Source organism: Mauremys reevesii, linkage group 10 (genome assembly GCF_016161935.1).
Source record: "Mauremys reevesii isolate NIE-2019 linkage group 10, ASM1616193v1, whole genome shotgun sequence".
Taxonomy (NCBI): Eukaryota; Metazoa; Chordata; order Testudines; family Geoemydidae; genus Mauremys; species Mauremys reevesii.
Genome location: NC_052632.1, coordinates 20400474 through 20421184, shown reverse-complemented (window position 1 = coordinate 20421184; position 20711 = coordinate 20400474). Strand labels below are relative to the sequence as shown.

Genomic DNA, 20711 nt, shown 5'->3' with positions numbered 1-20711 from the left:
TGAAAGTTGTCAACAGTGAGAGAACAATGTCCCCAGGCGCCTCATGGAAGGAGTAATAAGAAAAAAATCATCTTACAGAGTTGAATGGTTTAGTTCAGTTTGCAAAGATCTGCTTCTCCATGACAGCTCCTTAAATCCAACACATGTGTATCAAAGATTAAGACACTTGAAAGGCTAGTCATTTGTTTTTGCTGACTAAATCATATACTACCTAGATTCAATTCCCTTTTCTGCTACAGGCTTCCAGTGTGACCTTGCGTTAATCAATTATCCTCTCTGCACCTCAGTTTCCCAATGGGTATAAGTTTCTCCTTACCGCATGTAGATGGGCCAGCGCCTCCTGCTGGTTATCCTGGGAATTAGCTCATTCCAGCCCAGAGCGCCCTCTGCAGGCCAGTGATCCGCCTTCCAGCTACTGGGCCCCCCATGTCCCTCCCAGGATCCCAGTGCCCCTTTAACTGGGTCTCCCCTTCCCAGGTTAACCCCCACCCCACTATCCCCCCCCTTTGCCTCAATATTGGCTACTGCCCAGTCTCCATCTAGCCCCTGTTCACTGGGGCAGACTGCAGTATCAGCCACTCATCATAGGCAAAGGGGTTTGGACCTGCTGCCTTTGCCTACCCCTGAGCTGCCCCCTGCAACCTCCAGTACCTCTTGGCCTCATGCTAGGCCATAGCCTGGGGCTTTCCAGGCAGGAGCTCCCCAGCTCCTCTGCCTTTCCCCAGCCCTGCTCCACTCTAGGTCTCTTGTCTAGCTCCCTGCAGCCAGGCCCTTCTCCCTCTGGCTCCCAGCCTCTTTATAGGGCCAGCTGGGCTCTGACTGGGGCGTGGCCCAGCTGCAGCTGCTCCCCCCAATCAACCCAGCTCTTTCCTTCCACAGCCCCAGCCCTCTGCAGGGCTGGCTCTAACCCTTCCCAGGCAGGAGCGGGTGACCACCCTGCTACACTGCACAATATGTTGTGAGGATACATACCTTTAAGATTTGGAGATGCTCAGATACTACAATGATGTGGGCGATAGATATAAGAACCTGGCAGCTGGTGCACGCTGGCCCCATGTACAGGCTACAGCTGTCCTAAATTGTGCCCCTGTTGCAAAGAGACATGACAGTGGTGCAAGAACATCTACCATTCCTCCTTCAGTCTCCGAAACCCCACCCACTCCCACTGCAGGTGCCTCCTATTAGGGTGGGGAGTAGAGCCAGCTTTGCAGCTCCCGCAGATGGCCTTTTACACCAGGAATATCATATCCCCCCCCCCCCCCGCCGTGGGTCACAGCACAATAATGAATTCCCCTCTCTCTCACAGTGTGTGCATGTGCATGTATATGATACATTTGCAAATATACACTCACAAACAACAAAAGTAGCAAACGTAATAATGTGATCCAAGTGTTCAGTGTTAGGCTAAAAAGAAGTATCTGCCATTATGTGAAAATCTAGCGTGACTGGAACAGAGTCTGCATTTGATTAGACAATTTAAAAAATGTAAGAGACTTTACACTTGAGGGCAATGCTGCAAAACAGTTGCACAGTACATGTTATAAAATTGGTTTGCCTTCACCAGATTTCGATGCACTGTGTCTCAAATGCTAAATATGAAATGTCACATGGTAAATTAATACTTTTTGATGTCATAGAGTAAATAAAAGCAACAGGGTAAACAATTACACAAAAGTTTAAATAACCCATGAGAGAGAAGAATATAATTCACAGTGCATTCTCTTCTCTAGCACAAGAGAAACATTCCGTACAACATTCTTTCCCTGTTGTAGTTAATCTTTAACACTCAACAAGATAATATTAAGAGTTAAGTTTGAGCTCCAGCTTTGTATACTTTTTCACGCCTGCATTTGCACATGCAGTTGATTGGTCTGACAAAAGTGGCAGAGCACATGTTTTGCATATCCCAGTGGGTCAGTTTAGTGACCAACTACTAGATTAGTCCATAGAGGAGGCCAACATATATTCAAAACAGTTGTTCACCCATTTTTACAGGCTAAATCAAGTGTGTGGGCAAAATTTGAGGCTGGCTAGTAACCCTGCTCCCAAGGTGCTTAGGAGGCTGTGATCTGTTTGTTGCCATATGTGACTCTTCTCTTTCCCTTCACCTTTTCTACCAGCCATTTACTTCCTCTTCGAAGTGCTGGCACTCCTGTGAGCCCTCTCTCCCCCACAAAGCAGCATTCCCGACCTGCACCCTTCTAGCCAGCAGCCACACCACGACCTTGCACTGACATCCAGCAGCTGCAGTATCTTCCATCAGCACCACCCCGCAACCAGGGTCAACAATTCAAGGCAAGAGGTTTGGGATGGGGAGGAGGTGTGGAGGAGGATATTCTTCATGAAGCAAGATTCAGCACTACATTGTCTGGGCCAGTGGCTGTTAGACAACAGATATGCCCCCTCCACAGTGCATTTCTCTCACTCCTCAGCATCCTACTCTCGAGGGCACTAAGGGCCTCTTCAAATACCCTCCTTTCCATTTCAGAACATCTCAGCCCCCTTCTCCTGCAGGCATACCCAACCCTCGCTCTCTCGTCCCTCATGTGCTGGCCCGAGGTGCTAGTGGACAGTGCTGATGCTTTGGGTAGGAGTCCTAGGGAGGGGCCATTTTCTCCATCGTTGAAAGATGGTAGTGCTCACGAAAGAGAGAAACTGATGCTTATGTAGCTGAATAAATTGCACCTTAGATCTACATTATATCCTCACTTGCACGCACTGGTTTATAGTGTCCCATAGCTCTCCCTATCAAGGACTACTAACCATGCTGAAATGAGTGGTGGTGTTGCAATATAAAATCAAGCACTATAGGTCTTGTATAAAAACAGTTATTTATTTCACTTGTGACTCCCATCCACATTTGAAAGTTAAGTCTCCAGCCATGAAAGGCATCAGTTCACTTTGGCTTCAGTCTTTTTGTTTGTTTCTAAGTCTATATTAAAGCCTATATCTAATCATATAAATATTTGCATCATCATTAGAGAGCATGGAAACTTTTTAGATTTCAGTCTCAAAGAAACTGCACACCCAAAGGCAGGCACCCATGGAACACACTGGGCAACTTTGACATCCATTTAAAAATCACAGGAACATGGAAGTTAACTCTTAATGGGTCTCATGAAACACAGGTTCATGAGCTGAGAAAAAAACAGAAAAAAGAAAAATACCTGAGTATTGGTGGACCCTAAACTATTATCTTGCTGGTAGGATTGGTCCCTGCAGGACTGGACCAGAGCACTGAGTAAAAACTTTCATTATTGCTGTCTGTGCTGCACCTGTTCTGGGAATAAATGGAAGACCTACATCTCCAGGGCTGGCAATACGGCACTTTTCTAAAAACAAAGCAGCTACACACCAAAATCCGCTCTTCACTTTCATACCATACTGCTTGAGTGCTGTAACCAATACATTCATCATATCATAGAGCAGTCCCAGTCCAAGGCAAGCAGTTTGCATTAGTAAAATGTAGGTCTGTTAAGATGGTTAATCAGAATACTGCATAAGCAAATGTACCTTGCACTTTGTCACCAAGCTCAGGCTCTGGCAAACTGTCAAAGGGAGTAAGTCCCACAGGAGCTATATAACATAGAGAACAGCTCTGGCAGCAGATACAGCTTCAAAACAAAGTTTGTTTTCAACTGTAGAACATGTGTAATGCCCTGGCAAAGGCCAGAAAATGGAGTAACAAATCAAAAACCAGCGTAAAGAACGATAATTGAAGGGATCACATATGTTTTGGTCTAATCTTATTTCATTTTGTGCTGAAACTGCCTTGTTTGAGTAAATTTTTGATCACAAGAGAGTTCAGTCCTCAGTGTGTCTAATCAACCACTGAACTTTTGCATCACTATAAGTCACCCTAGTCCAGTGGCTCTCAACCTTTCCAGACTACTGTACCCCTTTCAGGAATCAGATTTGTCTTTTGTACCCCACGTTTCACCTCGCTTAAAAACTACTTGCTTACAAAATCGGACATAAAAAGACAAAAGTGTCACAGCACTGAAAATTATTACTGAATATATTACTGAAAAACTGCTCTCTCATTTTTACCATATAATTACAAAATAAATCAATTGGAATATAAATATTGTACTTACATTTCAGTGTATACTGTATACAGCAGTATAAACAAGTCCTTGTCTGTATGAAATTTTAGTTCTGACTTTGCTAAACAGGCTTTTTACGTAGTCTGTTGCAAAAGTAGGCAAATATCCAGATGAGTTGAGTACCCCCTGAAAGACTTCTGTGTTCCCCAAGGGGTATGCGTATCCTTGGTTGAGAACCACTGCCCTAGCCATTTAGCAAGCATTCTGTCATTTCTTCTAGAGGGAGGTGTGCTCTCTCTGTAATGTTACTGAAGTGTAACTAACAGTACTATAAGCCAATTAAGATCAAACCTGTGATATTCAGTACATGGTTTCATCACTTTAATATTAAACAATTTTTTACTTTGACATAGCTCAAGAAGGTTTGATGCAGCCATCTTTAAACAAATCAGGCAATATCTTAAAGAGACATATCTTCTATTTGCTGTTTCAGAATCAGTTAGTATCATGGCTCCAAATACTAAATTTCTCCAGAAATTTTATAAAAATTGTCCCCATAAAAAAGTATGAATGTGTGTATATTGCAGGATAAAATGGAGGAGCCATCACATCAAAAGTATGCATTTATATGGTCCATAAACACATTTTCTTCAGTTCATTTTATGACTGATGTGTTTAATTCTACGCAGTCTTCAAGTAAGCTCAAGGGCCGCAAGAATAGTGTAAGTATGTGACTTCGTATTGTAAGGCCAGAATATTCTCTTTCTCTACTCTTTATTTGATGATTAGCCAAAATGGGCTAACGTTATCAAGCTTTTAAATATGGATTTACCATGGCACAGCCAATGTGTGAGACTTAAATATAGAATAAACACCCTGTGCCAAATGTTGCCCTCAGTAACATGCATGCAGAATCACTGAAGTCAATCCATGTTAAAAGGAACACACATGAGAGAAATTCCATGGAAGAAACCAACTTTTGTCTACCTTCAGTAACTATACCAGTATATTTAAAATCAGTACAACTCCCCGCCCTTTGTGTGGGTAAACTTATACTAGTAAAAAGATGCCTTATATTGGTATCACTGATTCCCCTTCCTGTATGACAACTTGGTGCCTTGAATGAGATTTCTTTGTACTGGTATAACTTTGGGGGGTGGGGGGAATCACCCCCCCCCCCCAGGAGACATAGTCATTCCAGTACACAAATCTGTGTTCAGACTAGGCCTAAGATCAAAATTTGGCCCCTTGATTGTAAAATATGTGTACATTTAAAGAGCCTTGCATAAAAACTACTGAATATTTACACTGCTCCTGTGGTATAGGAAGTAAACATTATCACCCCCATTTCACAAAACAGGAAATAGAGACTGTGAGATATTAACCAAGGCCACAACAACATAGTAGCACACCCAGGATTAGAACTCAGGAATTCCTCCCCCTAGTCCTGTGCTCAGGCCACTAGACTATACTGTTTTTGTCTTTTAACTTGGAATATAGAGAATACAGTATTTTCAAAGTTCATCTACCGATATGTTGGGCCTGATTCACCATTAGCCTGGACCTTGTTAGACATTTACACTTGCCACAGGGGGTATAAAACGCTACTATTCTGATTTAGTAACACGGAATACCCACTTCACCCAGGTATAGATAACTACTGCACAAGGTGCTGAGCAACATAGAATCAGGTTTAACTTTAGCATGTTTGGCTTTATCTGTTGGGACCTGGATCTAGTAAAAAGTTTCCAAAGTCCCTGAGAAGGATGGCCTGCCATAGATGGCAACAAAAAAAAACCAACGACCCCAAACAAAAAACCCACCTTACTCCTTGGGAGTGAGCTGCACCTCTTCTCCCCTGCATCCTGCTACTTTGGCTTTTCAAGCCCTTCTGCCATCTCACCAGGGGCCATTTATCACCCATAGGCAGAATATATAGTGAGAAATCCTGGCCCCACTGAAATCTGGCAAAAGTACCATTGACTTCACTGGGGCCAGGATTTCACTCATTGTCTTCCACACAAAAACTCATCCCCAAAAGGCCATCCAGGAATATGTTCAGCATGTCCCCTCAATACCATTGTCAAGAGCATGAGTACCATACTAAAGTGCCACAGAAGTAGCTGCAGAATGCTGCGTCAGGTGTACTCAGACTTCTAGAAAAAGTGTCCATTCTTCTTTGGAATGGGGTGCAGCATTCACAGTTGTGGAGCCCAGGAAACTTGGTGAGCATGCGTGAGCCAGCAGCGACAGAGGAGAATTGGACCTGGAGCAGACCTTTACATTTGCACTGTTATTGGAATGAACAAGTTTAAAACTCTTTTCAAAAGGTGCACCCTCAAAAGCATACTAGCATGCATCAGGACTGCAGAAAAGCACCTCTGCACTCAATGGCATGCACATACCTATTTTTACTCACAGGTATAGTCATATGTTCGTGTTAGTTTCTCAGGGCACCCTTATTTTCAAATCTTGGTGCTTCTCAAACTTTGAACCAGCAGGCAAATTCCAGATTTATACAGAAGTGAGTCTCCAAACCTCAGGGGATAGTAAAAAAAACAAACAAACAAAAAAAAACCCTGATGACTTTGCCAAACTAGAATCTAGTATTGAAGTGGCAGTAATCTGGTAATATGGTGCCCCACTTCAAAGACACACCATTTCTCCCAAAGAAATCCCTTTGCTGCCCTCATAACACCTGGCTTTGTTCTGTGCTAAGTGCAGAAAGAAAATGGCAAAGTTTGACAAAGCCTTATTTAATATTTTTCATTACAGTAGCTTTTTTAACCCCCAAGTTTAATTTATTACTCAGTTTCATTTTTCCCTCCTAGAGGACATTTCTGATTAGTAGCTAGGTTTGTTTCTTTCTAACCTGGCCCGAAGTGCTCTTTGCATTTCCCTGCCCCCCCGCCCCCCCCCCCCGATATCCCAGTCTGTGCTTGGTAATTTATGAAATATTGGTAGTATAAAGTAATTTGGCTATGATTTTTAGAGGGGAAAAACTGTCAGTTTGGTTTTAATCTATTTTATTTAATTATTGCTTCTCTGCAGCTGGCTCACTTTCCCTTCCCTCATTTCCTTTTACATGGCAGAAACATGCAACAGTGATTAATGGAATGTCACACATAAATTGACAAAGTTTTGGGTAGATGAATGAATAAGGAACACTGATCTTTTCCCTATTAAGTGTGATTGTTTGAAGCCAGGCTCATGTTTTAAGGGAAATGGTATTGGATTCCACCAATCAAGAATTGAAAGGTGGCATTCTCATTGAAGAATGACAGGAATTCGCCACAAATAGGCAGCTAAAGATTTGGGGCAACTTCTTGCTTTTTGCACAGCCAGCCCTTTATTTGCTGTGAACTAGCCAGTGAGGATTTTCACCCAGGCCAGCTTCCTTTTTACAGGTGAAAGTTTGTACCAACAGACAACTATCCTTGTATTTTAGTACCTGCACATTCGAGTTAAGGCACTGAACTGGAGTCCAGAAGATCTAGATTCAATTCCCATCTCCTCCACAGCCTTTATGTATGTATGACCTTGGACAAGTCACCTGACCTCTTTGGAAAATCTGACCGTAAAACCTAGTAGCTCCCATTGTTCTCAGAGGGGCTTACTGGCTGCTGAGCTCTTTGAAAAAATCTGCCTCTAGTTGTAGCTGCTGAGCCTGCCTGAAAATTCTGGCTTTCATCTGTCACTTCTTCAACTCCCCCTCTGTGAAACGGGGCTAGGAATACTTTTGCTGCCAGTATTTGCACCTACAATAGCAAAAAAGTTGGTGCTGCATTTTGTAGGCAAAATTCATCAAAGACCAGTTTGAAGCCTGGCTGAAAAGAATCAGACCCAGGGAGCGTAATTGAGCTCTAAATTTTCTTCTGGGCAGATATTTCCAATAATTCATAATCAGGTGATTCTAGTGAAATAAATACCTCAGCGTTTCTATTTGCATAGTCCCCTGCAGACCTCCATTAACAGGGTTGAATGAGGTAAGAATTATGTATGTGTTTCACAATAGCATATCTCTGTGCGACAGAAGTATTTACCTGGCTGGCAAAGCCAGTGTTCTAGTGGCCAGGTTGAGTAAATTTTCTGTTCATCACAGGAACAGTCTATCTTCAGGTTTTATTCCTTCCTGGCAGTCTTGATCTCAATCTGCCAAAGGTCTCATAGTAGATCCAAATACCTTCACAAAGTGGCTGCCCTTTCCCTCCTACACATACTGGCAGTGTGAGTTGATACTCATTTTCTTTCAATGCTTTTAATATACTAAATAATAAAGAAACCTTTACCTCTACAATCACAGGTGACTGAGTCTAGCTTTCCCTGTTGGATCTCCTCCCTCTTCATGACACAGACCTTCACATAGAAGTAGATGTAGGGGACTACCTGCTCTTTTCATTTCCTCTGAAGCACCTGAAAATGGCCACTGTCGGAAAACAGGTTATTGGGCTAGATGGATCTTTGGTTTGACTGAGTATGGCCATTCTTACCTTCCTCTGATAAGGGTCTGTGAGAGGCGAGGTTGGGTTAGAAGGTTAGGTTAGGAGAGGTTGGGTTAGATTATCAAATTTAACAATTCCCAGGTTTTTACATTTGCATAAAGTTTCCATCTTTGGATCAATACTCTCTGCTCAAGGAAGATTTAAATGTGGGTTTGTCCATGTTTGTCCTGGAAAATTTCTCAGTGGGGACTCGTCCACTAGCATTACACTGCACTTTAACTCCTGGATTTTAATGCGTTACTGAGAAGACTGATTCTGACTTTGTTCGCTCTTTATTTTGGGGGGGAAGTGGGGGGCTCTTCCTTTTAGCAAAGTTATTTTTTATGTCACTGTAATTTTTGACCAGCACACATGTAGCTAGCTACCCTTTGTTCTTCACTGCCATTTTGTTTTTGTTTTTTAAATTTTGCTCAAGTAAATAAAAGGCCCTGCTCAAGTACTCTTCTTTGTGTCAGAGTTTACATCAAGATTTCATGTGACCTTTGTTCAGATGTTTTCCCTGATCGTTTTGGGTTGGGGGATGGGAGGAAGAAATCCTTCCTGTGTCTAATATACCCACAATCTCAGAAATGTCTTCATGGTAGATTGGGAATTGAAATCTCAGAATGTGTTTATTTTGTGGAAGGGGCAAGGGCTCCAAAAAATCATGGTGTGAGGCACATGGAATTGATGCATCTACTGATTCATCCAGCTCATGTATTTCTTCCAAGCCAAAAGAGCTCTTGGTCAGTTAGAATTGATGGCCCTTCCACTTACCCTAGGCCTCCTCCTGGCTTGATGGAGGTTTCAGGAGAGGAATTCTACAAGGTTCTTTACCAGCCATTTTGCCTTTGTATCGGTTGTGTTTGACCTACTACATCTTGAGGTCTTTGATGCCTCACTTCATTCTTTTCCTAGTCTTGAGACTAGGATTGGTATTCAAAGCGTGTAAGAGCCAGAGTTCTGTTTGCAGAAAGAAGAATGTATCTCAGAGCCACCAAGCTGCAGTATCCCACTCTGATGTGTACTTGAACAAGAAGGAACTAACTTGACTAACATTATTTATTCCATTCTGTTTAAGTGCATTCACTAGCAATTTAATGCTAGATGCGTTATCTGAGGAGGCTGTGTCAAGCCAAGGATGGTGTCAGGAATCGTTAATGTTTATTAGTCACTGCTGCTTATCAGTCTTGCCTAAAAGTGCGACCCATCAGTTCTTGGCTGGTGGACTTGAGATGCAGAAGCATCATTAACAGTTAAAAATGCATCTTTTTCAGGTCAGTCTGTAATGGATAGGACCTCATATATACCTTCCATTGCCAAATACCTATGCTGGTCTCACCTACTCCAGCATGAGCTCACTCAAGTCAGCTGCCATAGGAACTTGGACAATCCTTGCACAGAACCAACCCTGGGAGTGAGACCAACTTTTTCATCCTAAGCATCCTAACTTTCAGTCGCACTTAAGCACATTTTAACTGGGTCTCAGAAATATTAGGAATCAGGAGATCTGTTTTATTTTCCTAAAACAAATAATTTACTAGAATTAGTGATTTCAACAACTGCAGGACATAGTGTTTATGATTAAATCAATAGAGATTTGTACCTGCAACTCAAAACTGAACTAATGCTTTGGAAAGTTGCTATGAGGTATGGTACTGCAGTTGCCATGTTTCTAATGTGAAATAAAACCTATGCCCAGACTACGTGTGCTCATTAAAAATCCTTGAGACATGTTTTCTTGCATCTTGCCCAAATTGCATTTCACTTGCCCCCTAAAGTGCTACTACTGCATTTCCATGGCATATGTCGTGATCTCAACACATACTGTACAATCTTTTGGGTGCCTCAGACTAAACAAGGTGCTGCGTAATTAGACTTGGAAAAATTAGATTTTTAATCAGTAAATATTAGTAAAGATCAGTTTTGTTGGACACAACAAACCAATGAAAAAATATTCCCAGGGATGATAATCAAAATTTACAGAGAGACAAAGCAAGGAAAATGCTTCTTGAGAACTTGTAGAGTTTGATTTAAATAATTTACTTTGTGTATTTTGACGTTCACATTTTGGGTTTTAATGGTTATAAAGCTTTAAACTTTTTGAATCTTAGCATCTACTGTCATTAAATAATTATTGTCTGAACCCCCCCCTCCGAATTTCCCACAGCTGTGAAAACTTAAATTTAAAAAAATGAAAAAAATGCTTAAAACCCATAATTTTGCACAATTTAACATTTAAATTGATAAAAATAAAAAATGATATTATACATGGGCCTTATAAAAATAAAAGTTGAATGCTGCCAAGTCTGTACCTACTTATCTGCATTATTTAGTTAGTTATAGCATTGGATGGGGGAAATACATTCTCAGGGACTGATTCTCTCCATTGCTCTGCATTTTGCACACCAATGCGAAGGAAGTGCTGTGCAGAGTGGGTTACAAACACTACCGAATCAGAATGTAGCATTTTATGCTCACCTTGCACACGTGTAAATCACTGTACAAGGGAATAGAGTGTCAGGCATTGAGGGCTAGAGTCACAAAGAAACGTAGGTGTGGTCACTATGTAGTCAGCGTCACGCCTTTTAGGTGCCTAGAAAACCACTGGAGTCACAAAGCCTGAATTAGGCTTCCAATACAATGCATGGGGAGAGATAGATGCCTGAGCACGGGATTCACAAAAACCCACGTGCTAGCAGGGACGGCTCTAGCATTTCCGCCGCCCCAAGCAGGGCGGCACGCCGCGGGAGGCGCTCTAGCGGTCGCCGTCCCGCGGCTGCGGTGGACCTCCCGCAGACGAGCCTGTGGAGGGTCCGCTGGTCCCGTGGCTCCGATGGAGCATCCGCAGGCATGCCTGTGGGAGGTCCACCGGAGCCACAGGGCCAGCGGACCCTCCACAGGCTCATCTGCGGGAGGTCCACCGCAGCCGCGTGACGGCGACCGCTAGGACGCCGCCCCAAGCGCGCGCTTGGCGCGCTGGGGTCTGGAGCCGGCCCTGCGTGCTAGGCAGCTCCTCACCAACGGAAGGTGCCAAAGCGAGGGGTGTATGCTAAACCCCACCCCTCTCTCGCAGATAGGCACCTAAGTCCAGACTGCAGGGAAGTGCTTCCTGACACTTGGGAGTCTCAGCAGCAAACCCGCCTTTGCTGTTAGGTGCCTATACCATTTCTGCAAAAAGCCAGGCAATGGGAGGAGGCACTCCCTCATAACTTTTAGCTATGTGGTTAGGCTGCTCCCATGGGCTAGGTGAGGACCTCCCCTGGTTCAAATCCCCCCTCAACTGTGGGTAGAAGAGATTTGAATTGAGATCTGCCACCTTTCACATGAGTGCTCCAGCTATGGAGCTATGCAATATTCTGATATGGGACTCTCTCAGTGAAGCTGTTCCACTGTGGATAAATAATGAAAGAATCGCTGGGGCCAGAGAGAGTGCATGAGAATTATTCTATAGCATGGTGGTCACAGCACTCACGTAGGACACCCAGGGTCCAGTCTCCCTTGATGTATGCACCCTGACTTGATTTAGGCACAGTAGAACTGTTTTAACTGGAGACAGTGAGAGCACTCCACATTAGACTATCCCTTAGCTACTCCTGGAGGAATTCTGCGCCACTGCATGTGTGCAGAATTCATGTCCACCACAGATTTCATTGCTTCTCCACAGAAAAACAACTTTCTGACAGGGAAGCAAAGGGAAGCTGCAAGAGCAGTCATGCACCCACTCCCTAGCTGTACATCATTTCAGGAACTCAGAGCAGCCGGTGGAGGACACCCCAGCCGTGGCTCCGACCTGAGCCAGGATGAGCTGCTAGTCCCGTCTGGTCTGGAGGCAGGAGAGGATGGGACTTCCTCTTCCTGTATCAGACCCTCCCTCCCACCCCCCACAAAAAAAACCTCCCTCAGCTGCAAGAAGCTCAGCATCCTCCCCTGCTTCCTGCCCCATCGCTCCTCAGCTGTGGGGGGAGGGATCACTGTATGGGGAGCAGCTTCCCCATTTACCCAACCCCCATGCATCCGGACCTCCCAGACCCAAAAACCCCTGACAAGCCTCACTTCGTACACCCAGAACACCCCTATCCCTCCATACCTGAACCCCACCCCACTGAACCTCAAATCCTGCACTCAGATTCCCTGCCTCCAGGCACCCACCCCTGCACCCAGACCACTGTCCACTGAGGTCCCTGCACTCAAACCCCTACCCTGATGCCCCACCTCAAGCCCCTACATCCAGACCCCCACACCACTGACCCCAACTAGCTGCACCCAGCCCCCCATCCCACCACGCCCCACCCCCCCACCCCCCCCCCCCCGCTGAAACCCTCCCACACACCTATACTCCTCTGCTGAGCCCCAACCACCTGCACCTGGAGAGTCCCATTGCCCCTGCATCTGGAACCCCACCCCCCAACAAGCCTCTGTGCATCCAGATCCCCCCACACCTAGACACCCACCCACTGAGCTGTCTGCACCCAGATTGTCCCACACATAATCCTCTCACCCCTGGATCCCCCATATTGAGCCCTTCCACACTTGGATCCTGCCTGGTTGAACCAGCCTGCCTCAAACCTGGTGCAGAGGGGCAGGGCCCTAGGGTGTTTCTGGGACAGGTCCAGGCCTTGTGCTGTATCAGGATTGGGTAAAGCCGCACCACTGAGTCTGTGTCCCGGGAGGGAGGGCTGCAGGATGCTCTCCGACCTGTATGCAGCCAGTAATCTGTGCTCCCCGCTGCCATGCTGGAGCCTCTGCATTTATCTATTGACAAATAAAACTGGCAGAATTTTAAAATATTGTGTGAAGAATGTTTAATTTTTAGGTGCAGAATGCCCTCAGGAGTACATAGCCCAGTGAAAGCACTCCACATTAGACTATCCCATAGCACAGAGGGTAGGGCACTCACCTGAGAGATGGCAAATCCCAGTTCAAATTACTTCTCCCCCTCAGGCGGACTTGAACCAGGGGTCTCCCGCATCCCGGGTAAGTACCTAATTATTGGACTCAACGTTATGAGGGATCGTCTCCTCCAGACTTCCATAGGGCCCAATCCACTGGCAGGGTCTGAGCACGCTTACTGGATCAGGCCCACAAGCGAGTTAGGTGTTCCTCTGCTTATCTTCCCCTGGTTCGTGCCCTGGGGCTTATGCGTCTGACACCTGGTGTGGAGCTGCTGTGCACATACTCAGAGGAAGAAACATAAAGGGCCTAGGGAGCTTTTATTGCAAAATTTTAGGTGCCGACAGAGTTTAGGTGCCTACAGGGGTTGAGTGGGGGTTTTGTGAATCTCAGTGGGGCCTGATTCTGGGATTTAAGTGCCTAAAGTGGTAATTAGGCACCTGAGACCTAAGAACATTAGACTTAGATTTAAAACAAGCTTCAATCTAAACACTGACTTGAGGCATACACAAACAATGTGTGTCTTGATGTTAGTAGAGAAGATTTAGGTAGTTTGTGGGATAGGATTTTGTTGGCTGACATTTGGTAATGGAGGAAGGGAAAGAGTTAGCAATTTAATTAAAATTCTAATCTCAACTTTAACAATGTTCTCACCAAGTCAGCAGCCTACACGTATCTTTGTGATTTAGCTAGGATAACATTCATCGCCTGCCTCTAAAATACCTCTAAATGCAACTAAAAATTAGCAAACATCAATACGGTTCAGAAAAGCTTTAGTCAGCATTGTCACATAGTAGTTTTCCGTCAACATACACAAAGGGGCCTTTCATAAACGCTAGTTTACTCCACCACTGCTAACATTAAAATAAAAAAAAAACCCTCTCTGCAATAAGAAGTCACTTTTATTGTCTTGTAGTATTGAAACCTCATTGCCACATTTCTGTTTTACAGGTAGTTAAACAGTATTACCAAGAAGCTGGTGCTATTTTTCACCAGCCATGAGGCTGTGTCTGCTTTGTGTTTGTGTGATGCTATTGACTGTGTCGAGGTGCCTAGCTGTCAGCTTTCCTGAAGACGATGACCCTATTAATGTTGTTGACTACCATTGTAAGTAATCTGCAAATTGCTTGCCTTTAAAACACTAGACTATTGTTCTGGTTAATTGAAATTTTAATTAATATGTAGACAAGTAAAAATGTTTATTCTTTTGCAGTTCACCACATTTATTTACTGGCTTGTACTCGTTTAAAAAAAGCAATCAGAAATACTGTGATAATTTGAGTAAAAAGAACATTTGCTGACATTAGCTAGCTTTTATTCATTCATATTCAAGACATTACTTGAGGAATTTAGTTTAAACCCTTCTACACCTAGTATATACAGCTAATCAATGCTGTATATTGATTCTTTAGCTCTATAATCCTGAGTGATGGTGTAGCCCATTTTTACTTGCAGATTCAAGGCAATATCCAGTATTTAAAGGACGCCCTTCAGGCAATGAATCTCAACACAGGCTGGACTTTCAACTGATGCTGAAAATTCGAGACACACTTTATATCGCTGGCAGGTAATTTTCCTGTAGTCAGTTTATTAGATTTAAATTCTTTTTTCTCCTAGGTATGCGTTAATGTGGGCAATTTATTAAAAAAATAATCTGCAGAATTAGAATTGGGGGGGGGAAGCCTCCCAGAGAAATAAACAGTATCTATGCCTCATGTATAAAAATTGGATTTGAAGGCCAAAAGCAGCAATATGCTGCTGCGTTATGCTAAACCGTTTTCCTTCGTTTACATTACAGCTCTAATTAAAACATATCCTGATCACTTTACACGTGGAATGACACTTCAGGGATATAGGAAAAGAGTCTAAAACTTTCGCATGTTGACACACTGAGCTGGGCTTGGACAATATGTGAGATAAAAGCTGAATAGCTGAAAAACACAGATGCTATCTAAAACCATTACTGTATTGGGAACCAAAAATGTTCAGTGTTGACTCAGAAAATCCATAAAGGCTTCAAAATATATTCTTTGTCTATCAAGTCTCCTAAAAAGTAGATCTATAATAAAAACCATCCATACATCCAACATATTCATGCATTCACTTGATGTGTCTTATGCCCTTGTTTCCAATAGGGATCAAGTTTATACTGTAAACTTAAATGAAGTTCCCAAGGCAGAAGTTACTCCAAGCAAAGTGAGTAGATGTGAGGAAATTGATTTGATTTTTTAAAGGAATTTTCAGGTCAAGAAGTAAACTTTTTTATTTGATTTAAACAGAAATTAACCTGGAGATCGAGACAGCAGGACAGAGAGAACTGTGCCATGAAAGGCAAACACAAAGTATGTTTATCATATACAGAGCAGCAAAATACTACTACTAAGTGCAGGCGTGAAATCTGTTCTTAATACAAGTTTCTCTTCTTTCAGGACGAATGTCATAACTTTATTAAAGTCTTTGTTCCCAGAAATGATGAGATGGTGTTTGTTTGTGGTACAAATGCATTTAACCCCATGTGCAGATACTACTGGGTAAGCACATTAAATAAGTCATTAATCTGTTGTTTTATAGGTTTGCAAAATAATTGTGTTGTGATAGTTAAGCTTTTTGGTACAACTGCAGAATGCTTCTTTTCTGAAGTGTCATGGAATATTAGATAAAAAAGGACAGAAACCATCATTTAGAGTTAAGGTATATGTAAAAGTAGTGTTGGCATGTAGAACAGAAAGGACCACCACCACCAAATTTATTTTTCTTCTCTAGCTGAATACCTTAGAGTATGACGGAGAGGAAATTAGCGGATTGGCAAGATGCCCATTTGATGCCAGACAAACCAACGTTGCCCTCTTTGCTGGTAAGAACTTTTGATTAATGATGCAGAAGGTGCCAGAGGGCTTTAAAAGAAAGCACAGAGAAGCTGCAGGTGTCACGGTGCCTCAGATTCTAAGATTGTGCTAAAGGGTCTCAAAAGGATTAGAAGCGAAATTGTTAAAATATAGGTTAGAGTAATTTTGGGGAGAGTGGCAGTACAAAGAGAGATTACAGACTAGTAAGAGTTCTATGTATTATTAATGGCCCATTAATACCACATTTTGACTATTGTTTTAGATGGGAAATTGTATTCAGCAACAGTAGCAGATTTTCTGGCAAGCGATGCTGTTATTTACCGCAGCATGGGAGATGGATCTGCCCTAAGAACAATAAAATACGATTCCAAATGGATAAAAGGTAATTTTGAAAAAATTACTTTCCTGTGTATGTGACAGATATAATTTTATTGACCTTGAGGATTAAGTGTATCATAGTCAGTATGTTTTTATATAAACACTGTGTTAACATACATGCAATGTTTAGTATAGCAAGATCAAATTGATAAGAAAGCAACTTTGTGCTGATAAAGCACAATCTTTGTTTAAAATGTAAGGGTTCTCCCCCCACTCACAGTTAAATAGGTTAATGAATGAATCTGTAGTAACAAAGAACTTCACTGTAATACAATTCCTTTGAGGCCTTTTTACAGTCCATTAGCTGACATTAAAGACTACAAGTTCATTTAAGCTTGAATGCACCCATATTTGGACTTCCTAAAGTGTCTTGAATATTGGAGTTCCCTTTAGTTGGTATGTAACCAAGGGAAAGCCTTTAAGTCATGCAGAGCAGGCAGTGTCTTATACTTATTGAATGGTTCTTTTAGGTAAACAGCTTTCTCTTCATTCTTTTACAGAACCACATTTCCTCCATGCCATAGAATATGGCAACTATGTTTATTTCTTCTTTCGAGAAATTGCTGTAGAGCATAATAATTTAGGCAAGGTAGGTATATAAAGTCAGTGTGTCACAGTCGGCTGTGAAGTATCAAAAATCCTATCAGGGTGAGATATGGTTGTTATGGAAAATAGCCTCAGCAACAAATATAGTTTACATCATATTGTATTAATGGTATAAAGTTGATATAGTTTTTTCATCCTTATAATTGTCAGGTATCTTGAGCCTTAAAGCTTTTTGCATTCACCCTGTCTTGTTAACAAAGTTCTCCACAGGTATCTTTTAGCTTTGCCATTTCCTTAACGCAGGAAATAAACAGAGTAGCTGTTTTTGACTACTGTTAAAAAAAAAAAAGAAACGGAGGGGGGGGAGGTTCAAAAGGTGGCTCCCTAATGCCTCTCGCTAATGAATATCTATCATACTAATGCAGAATATGATACTTCTGCTTCACCATGGAAGGATATTCTATAGTAAATTACTAAACCATTTACACATGGTTAATTAAAGACTTTAAATCTTACTAACAATATGATTTTGAAAAAAGGTGGAGGCAAGGCTGGGAGTATTGTGTTGGCTCAATGATGCATTAAAATGCTTATGCATTAGCAGCTAAACGTTGTTTGCTTTCTTCCTTTCTATACAGACTCAGAAAAGCAGCTATAGAGCCGCAATGTTCCTGTTAACAAAATTATCCTGGGAAAATGGGGGTATTTTTCATAACATTTCATAAGCCAATCTCTTTGCCTTTTGTCCCCTGTACAGGCTGTGTATTCCCGTGTGGCACGCATATGCAAAAATGACATGGGTGGCTCCCAGAGAGTGCTGGAAAAACACTGGACTTCATTCCTAAAAGCTCGGCTCAACTGTTCTGTTCCTGGGGATTCATTTTTCTACTTTGATGTTCTGCAGTCGATCACAGACATAATAGAAATCAATGGAGTCCCTACTGTTGTCGGTGTATTCACCACACAGCTTAACAGGTGAGAGATGAGCAACCTAACATCAAAAGAAGCTCTCCAGTTCCCTGTTACAACTAAGATTGTTGCAAGAATTCAGACTACAATAGCACCAGTTTTTTTTTATTTATTTATTTTACAGCATCCCTGGTTCAGCCGTTTGTGCTTTCAGCATGGATGACATTGAGAAAGTATTCAAAGGAAGATTTAAAGAACAAAAGACTCCAGATTCTGTTTGGACAGCTGTACCCGAAGACAAAGTACCAAAGCCAAGGTAAAAGATTCTTGCTCATGACACAATAATATTATTCCTGTAAACTGCTACCTTTAAATCAATGACACATTGGAGATTCTAGTCATGTAAAACTGAAGTAGTGGCTTTCACTTGGACCATAAGTATTCTCATCTGCAGCCTGCCATGCTCTTTCAGGATGCTTACCCTGTCTCATTAACTAAAATATTGAGAAAGAAAAAATGTTGCTTTCCTTTCAGACCCGGTTGCTGTGCAAAACATGGTCTAGCAGAGGTTTACAAAACCTCCATTGATTTCCCGGATGAAACCTTATCTTTCATCAAATCCCATCCACTGATGGATTCTGCCATTCCATCAGTCATCGAGGAGCCCTGGTTCACAAAGACACGGGTCAGGTATGGCATCTTTGTGAAGTAAGTCACATCTGTACATCAAAAAAAAAATATTCTTCTGAATAACTATGTGCGTTTTGGTTTTTGGTAGATATAGGTTGACTGCAGTTGCTGTAGACCATTCCGCTGGACCCTACCAAAACTACACAGTCATATTTGTTGGCTCTGAAGCAGGAGTGGTACTTAAGATCTTGGCAAAGACCAGACCCTTTTCTTTGAATGACAGCGTATTACTGGAAGAGATTGATGCTTATAATCATGCAAAGTAGGTATTATTTTACAAAAACTGCTCTCCAGGAGACCAAAAATATTCCAGTGTGTTTCTCACCTAGTCATTTTCTTCTTGTGGCCTAACAAGCAGTGGTGTTTTTTCTTTTTTTTGTAAACACTTTCTCTCCAAGATCCTCATTCTTTGTCATTTCCCACTGTTTATGGAGGAGATATGCTGCTGAATAACCTGAAAATATTTTAGTACATACATTTTTGGGATAGCAGAGATGTTAAGTCATTGATGCAATCTCTTCTAGCTACCAAGCACCAGTACTTATACACTATTACCTTAGCTAAAGAATTCCTTTAAAGAATTTCAGTGTTCAATGATAAATAAAATAATCACTGATGAAATAAAGATTGTTTGTTCTGTAAGCAAAGAATTTGGGTAGGGCTATGTGAAGTGTTCCATTTAAAATCCAAATGGACCAAGCGCAGATTTTGAGATTCTGCTCTATGACAGGTGTATGAGACACAGTGAGATCACAAAGCTAATGGGTTTGGAGTTTTCCTACCTGGATCACAGAACTTGTCACCCAGCTGCAGATCTGGGGCCAAAAAAACAGCTCTGGTAATCCTTAGGGTGTATGGGGAATCACCCTAAAAGTAGATTAAGTTACACTGATGTGTAAGCATTTCTACAGCATTCATCATTGCAATGTCCAAGCAATAGTAATTGTTGAGCATACAGTTTTCAGTTCCTACACAGCTGTAATTGACTGACAAATCAAAAATGTTGCCAGTGTAAGCTTTACACAAGATACTCTGGTTTATATCAATAACTGTTTCAAATGACTTTTACCAAACAGGTGTAATGCAGAGAGTGAAGAGGACAGAAAAGTAATTTCCCTTCAGTTGGATAAAGAACACCATGCTGTATTTGTGGCATTCTCCAGTTGTGTTGTTAGAATTCCCCTCAGTCGCTGTGAGCGTCATGGATCATGTAAAAAGTAAGCCTACATTCCTCAACTCTCCCATAAAATAAAGGCACAGAAATCTCTGGTGATGGATGAAAGACATTATTTTCTCTGGTTTGATCTTGCACAGGTCTTGTATTGCTTCACGAGACCCCTATTGTGGCTGGCTAGACCAGGGGGCGTGTGGAAGGGTGAAACCTGGCATGTTGTAAGTGTTATTTTTTAAATCAGCCCAGTGTATCTACAGTAGGTTATGTATGTGCATGGACTCATTCACTAAATCTCCTTTTTTAAGGCTCTAAAAATACTACGGTTCTCTTAGTATATGTAAAAAACCAGAATGCTAAATTCTGGTCCAATTCTATAGTCTTTACTTAGGGAAGACTTTGATTTCAATGTGTGTTTTACCTGTGTAAGGACAATCAGACCTATAGGGAGGGCTACCTGGAGCACGATGCAGACAATTACTGACCATAAGCATCATCAGTTTAGCAAAGAGATTACAATATTCTAGTTACTCACTCCCAGGAGACCACAACACTCAAGAATGAGTTTTAGACTTGGATTATTTCCTTTCTCATTTTCACTGGCTCATAACTACATGGGGAAAAGTCTCCTACAGCCTAAATTTTCTCTTTGTCTCAACTTTTTGGACTGTTTAAGTGAAATTTGCTCACTTGATGTTTACAAAAGTGAAAAAATACATTTTATAGCAGAAAACATGTAAGACTTTTCCAC

The 20711-nt window shown here is 42.2% G+C and overlaps 1 protein-coding gene and 1 long non-coding RNA gene across 22 annotated transcripts in view; one reads left to right on the top strand and one right to left on the bottom strand.

Moving 5' to 3' along the window:
- The window catches only part of LOC120373376, a 217491-nt gene that overhangs the window by 2833 nt on the left and 193947 nt on the right, over window positions 1–20711 (bottom strand). The window lies entirely within an intron of this gene.
- Window positions 1–20711, top strand: part of SEMA6D (semaphorin 6D) — a 277199-nt gene that overhangs the window by 247135 nt on the left and 9353 nt on the right. For 20 of the 21 annotated variants that reach the window (XM_039491727.1, XM_039491733.1, XM_039491732.1 and 17 more), the window contains 14 exons: window positions 14372–14527; window positions 14876–14987; window positions 15556–15616; window positions 15700–15762; window positions 15850–15951; window positions 16184–16274; window positions 16529–16648; window positions 17145–17233; window positions 17948–18165; window positions 18284–18415; window positions 18634–18789; window positions 18878–19051; window positions 19866–20006; window positions 20104–20181. In XM_039491727.1, coding sequence (XP_039347661.1) covers window positions 14419–14527; window positions 14876–14987; window positions 15556–15616; window positions 15700–15762; window positions 15850–15951; window positions 16184–16274; window positions 16529–16648; window positions 17145–17233; window positions 17948–18165; window positions 18284–18415; window positions 18634–18789; window positions 18878–19051; window positions 19866–20006; window positions 20104–20181 — 1646 coding nt within the window. In that variant the 5' untranslated portion in view covers window positions 14372–14418. Of the gene's footprint in view, window positions 1–13479; window positions 13505–14371; window positions 14528–14875; window positions 14988–15555; window positions 15617–15699; window positions 15763–15849; window positions 15952–16183; window positions 16275–16528; window positions 16649–17144; window positions 17234–17947; window positions 18166–18283; window positions 18416–18633; window positions 18790–18877; window positions 19052–19865; window positions 20007–20103; window positions 20182–20711 lie in introns of those variants that run through there. The other variant, XM_039491734.1, reaches the window with a different exon arrangement.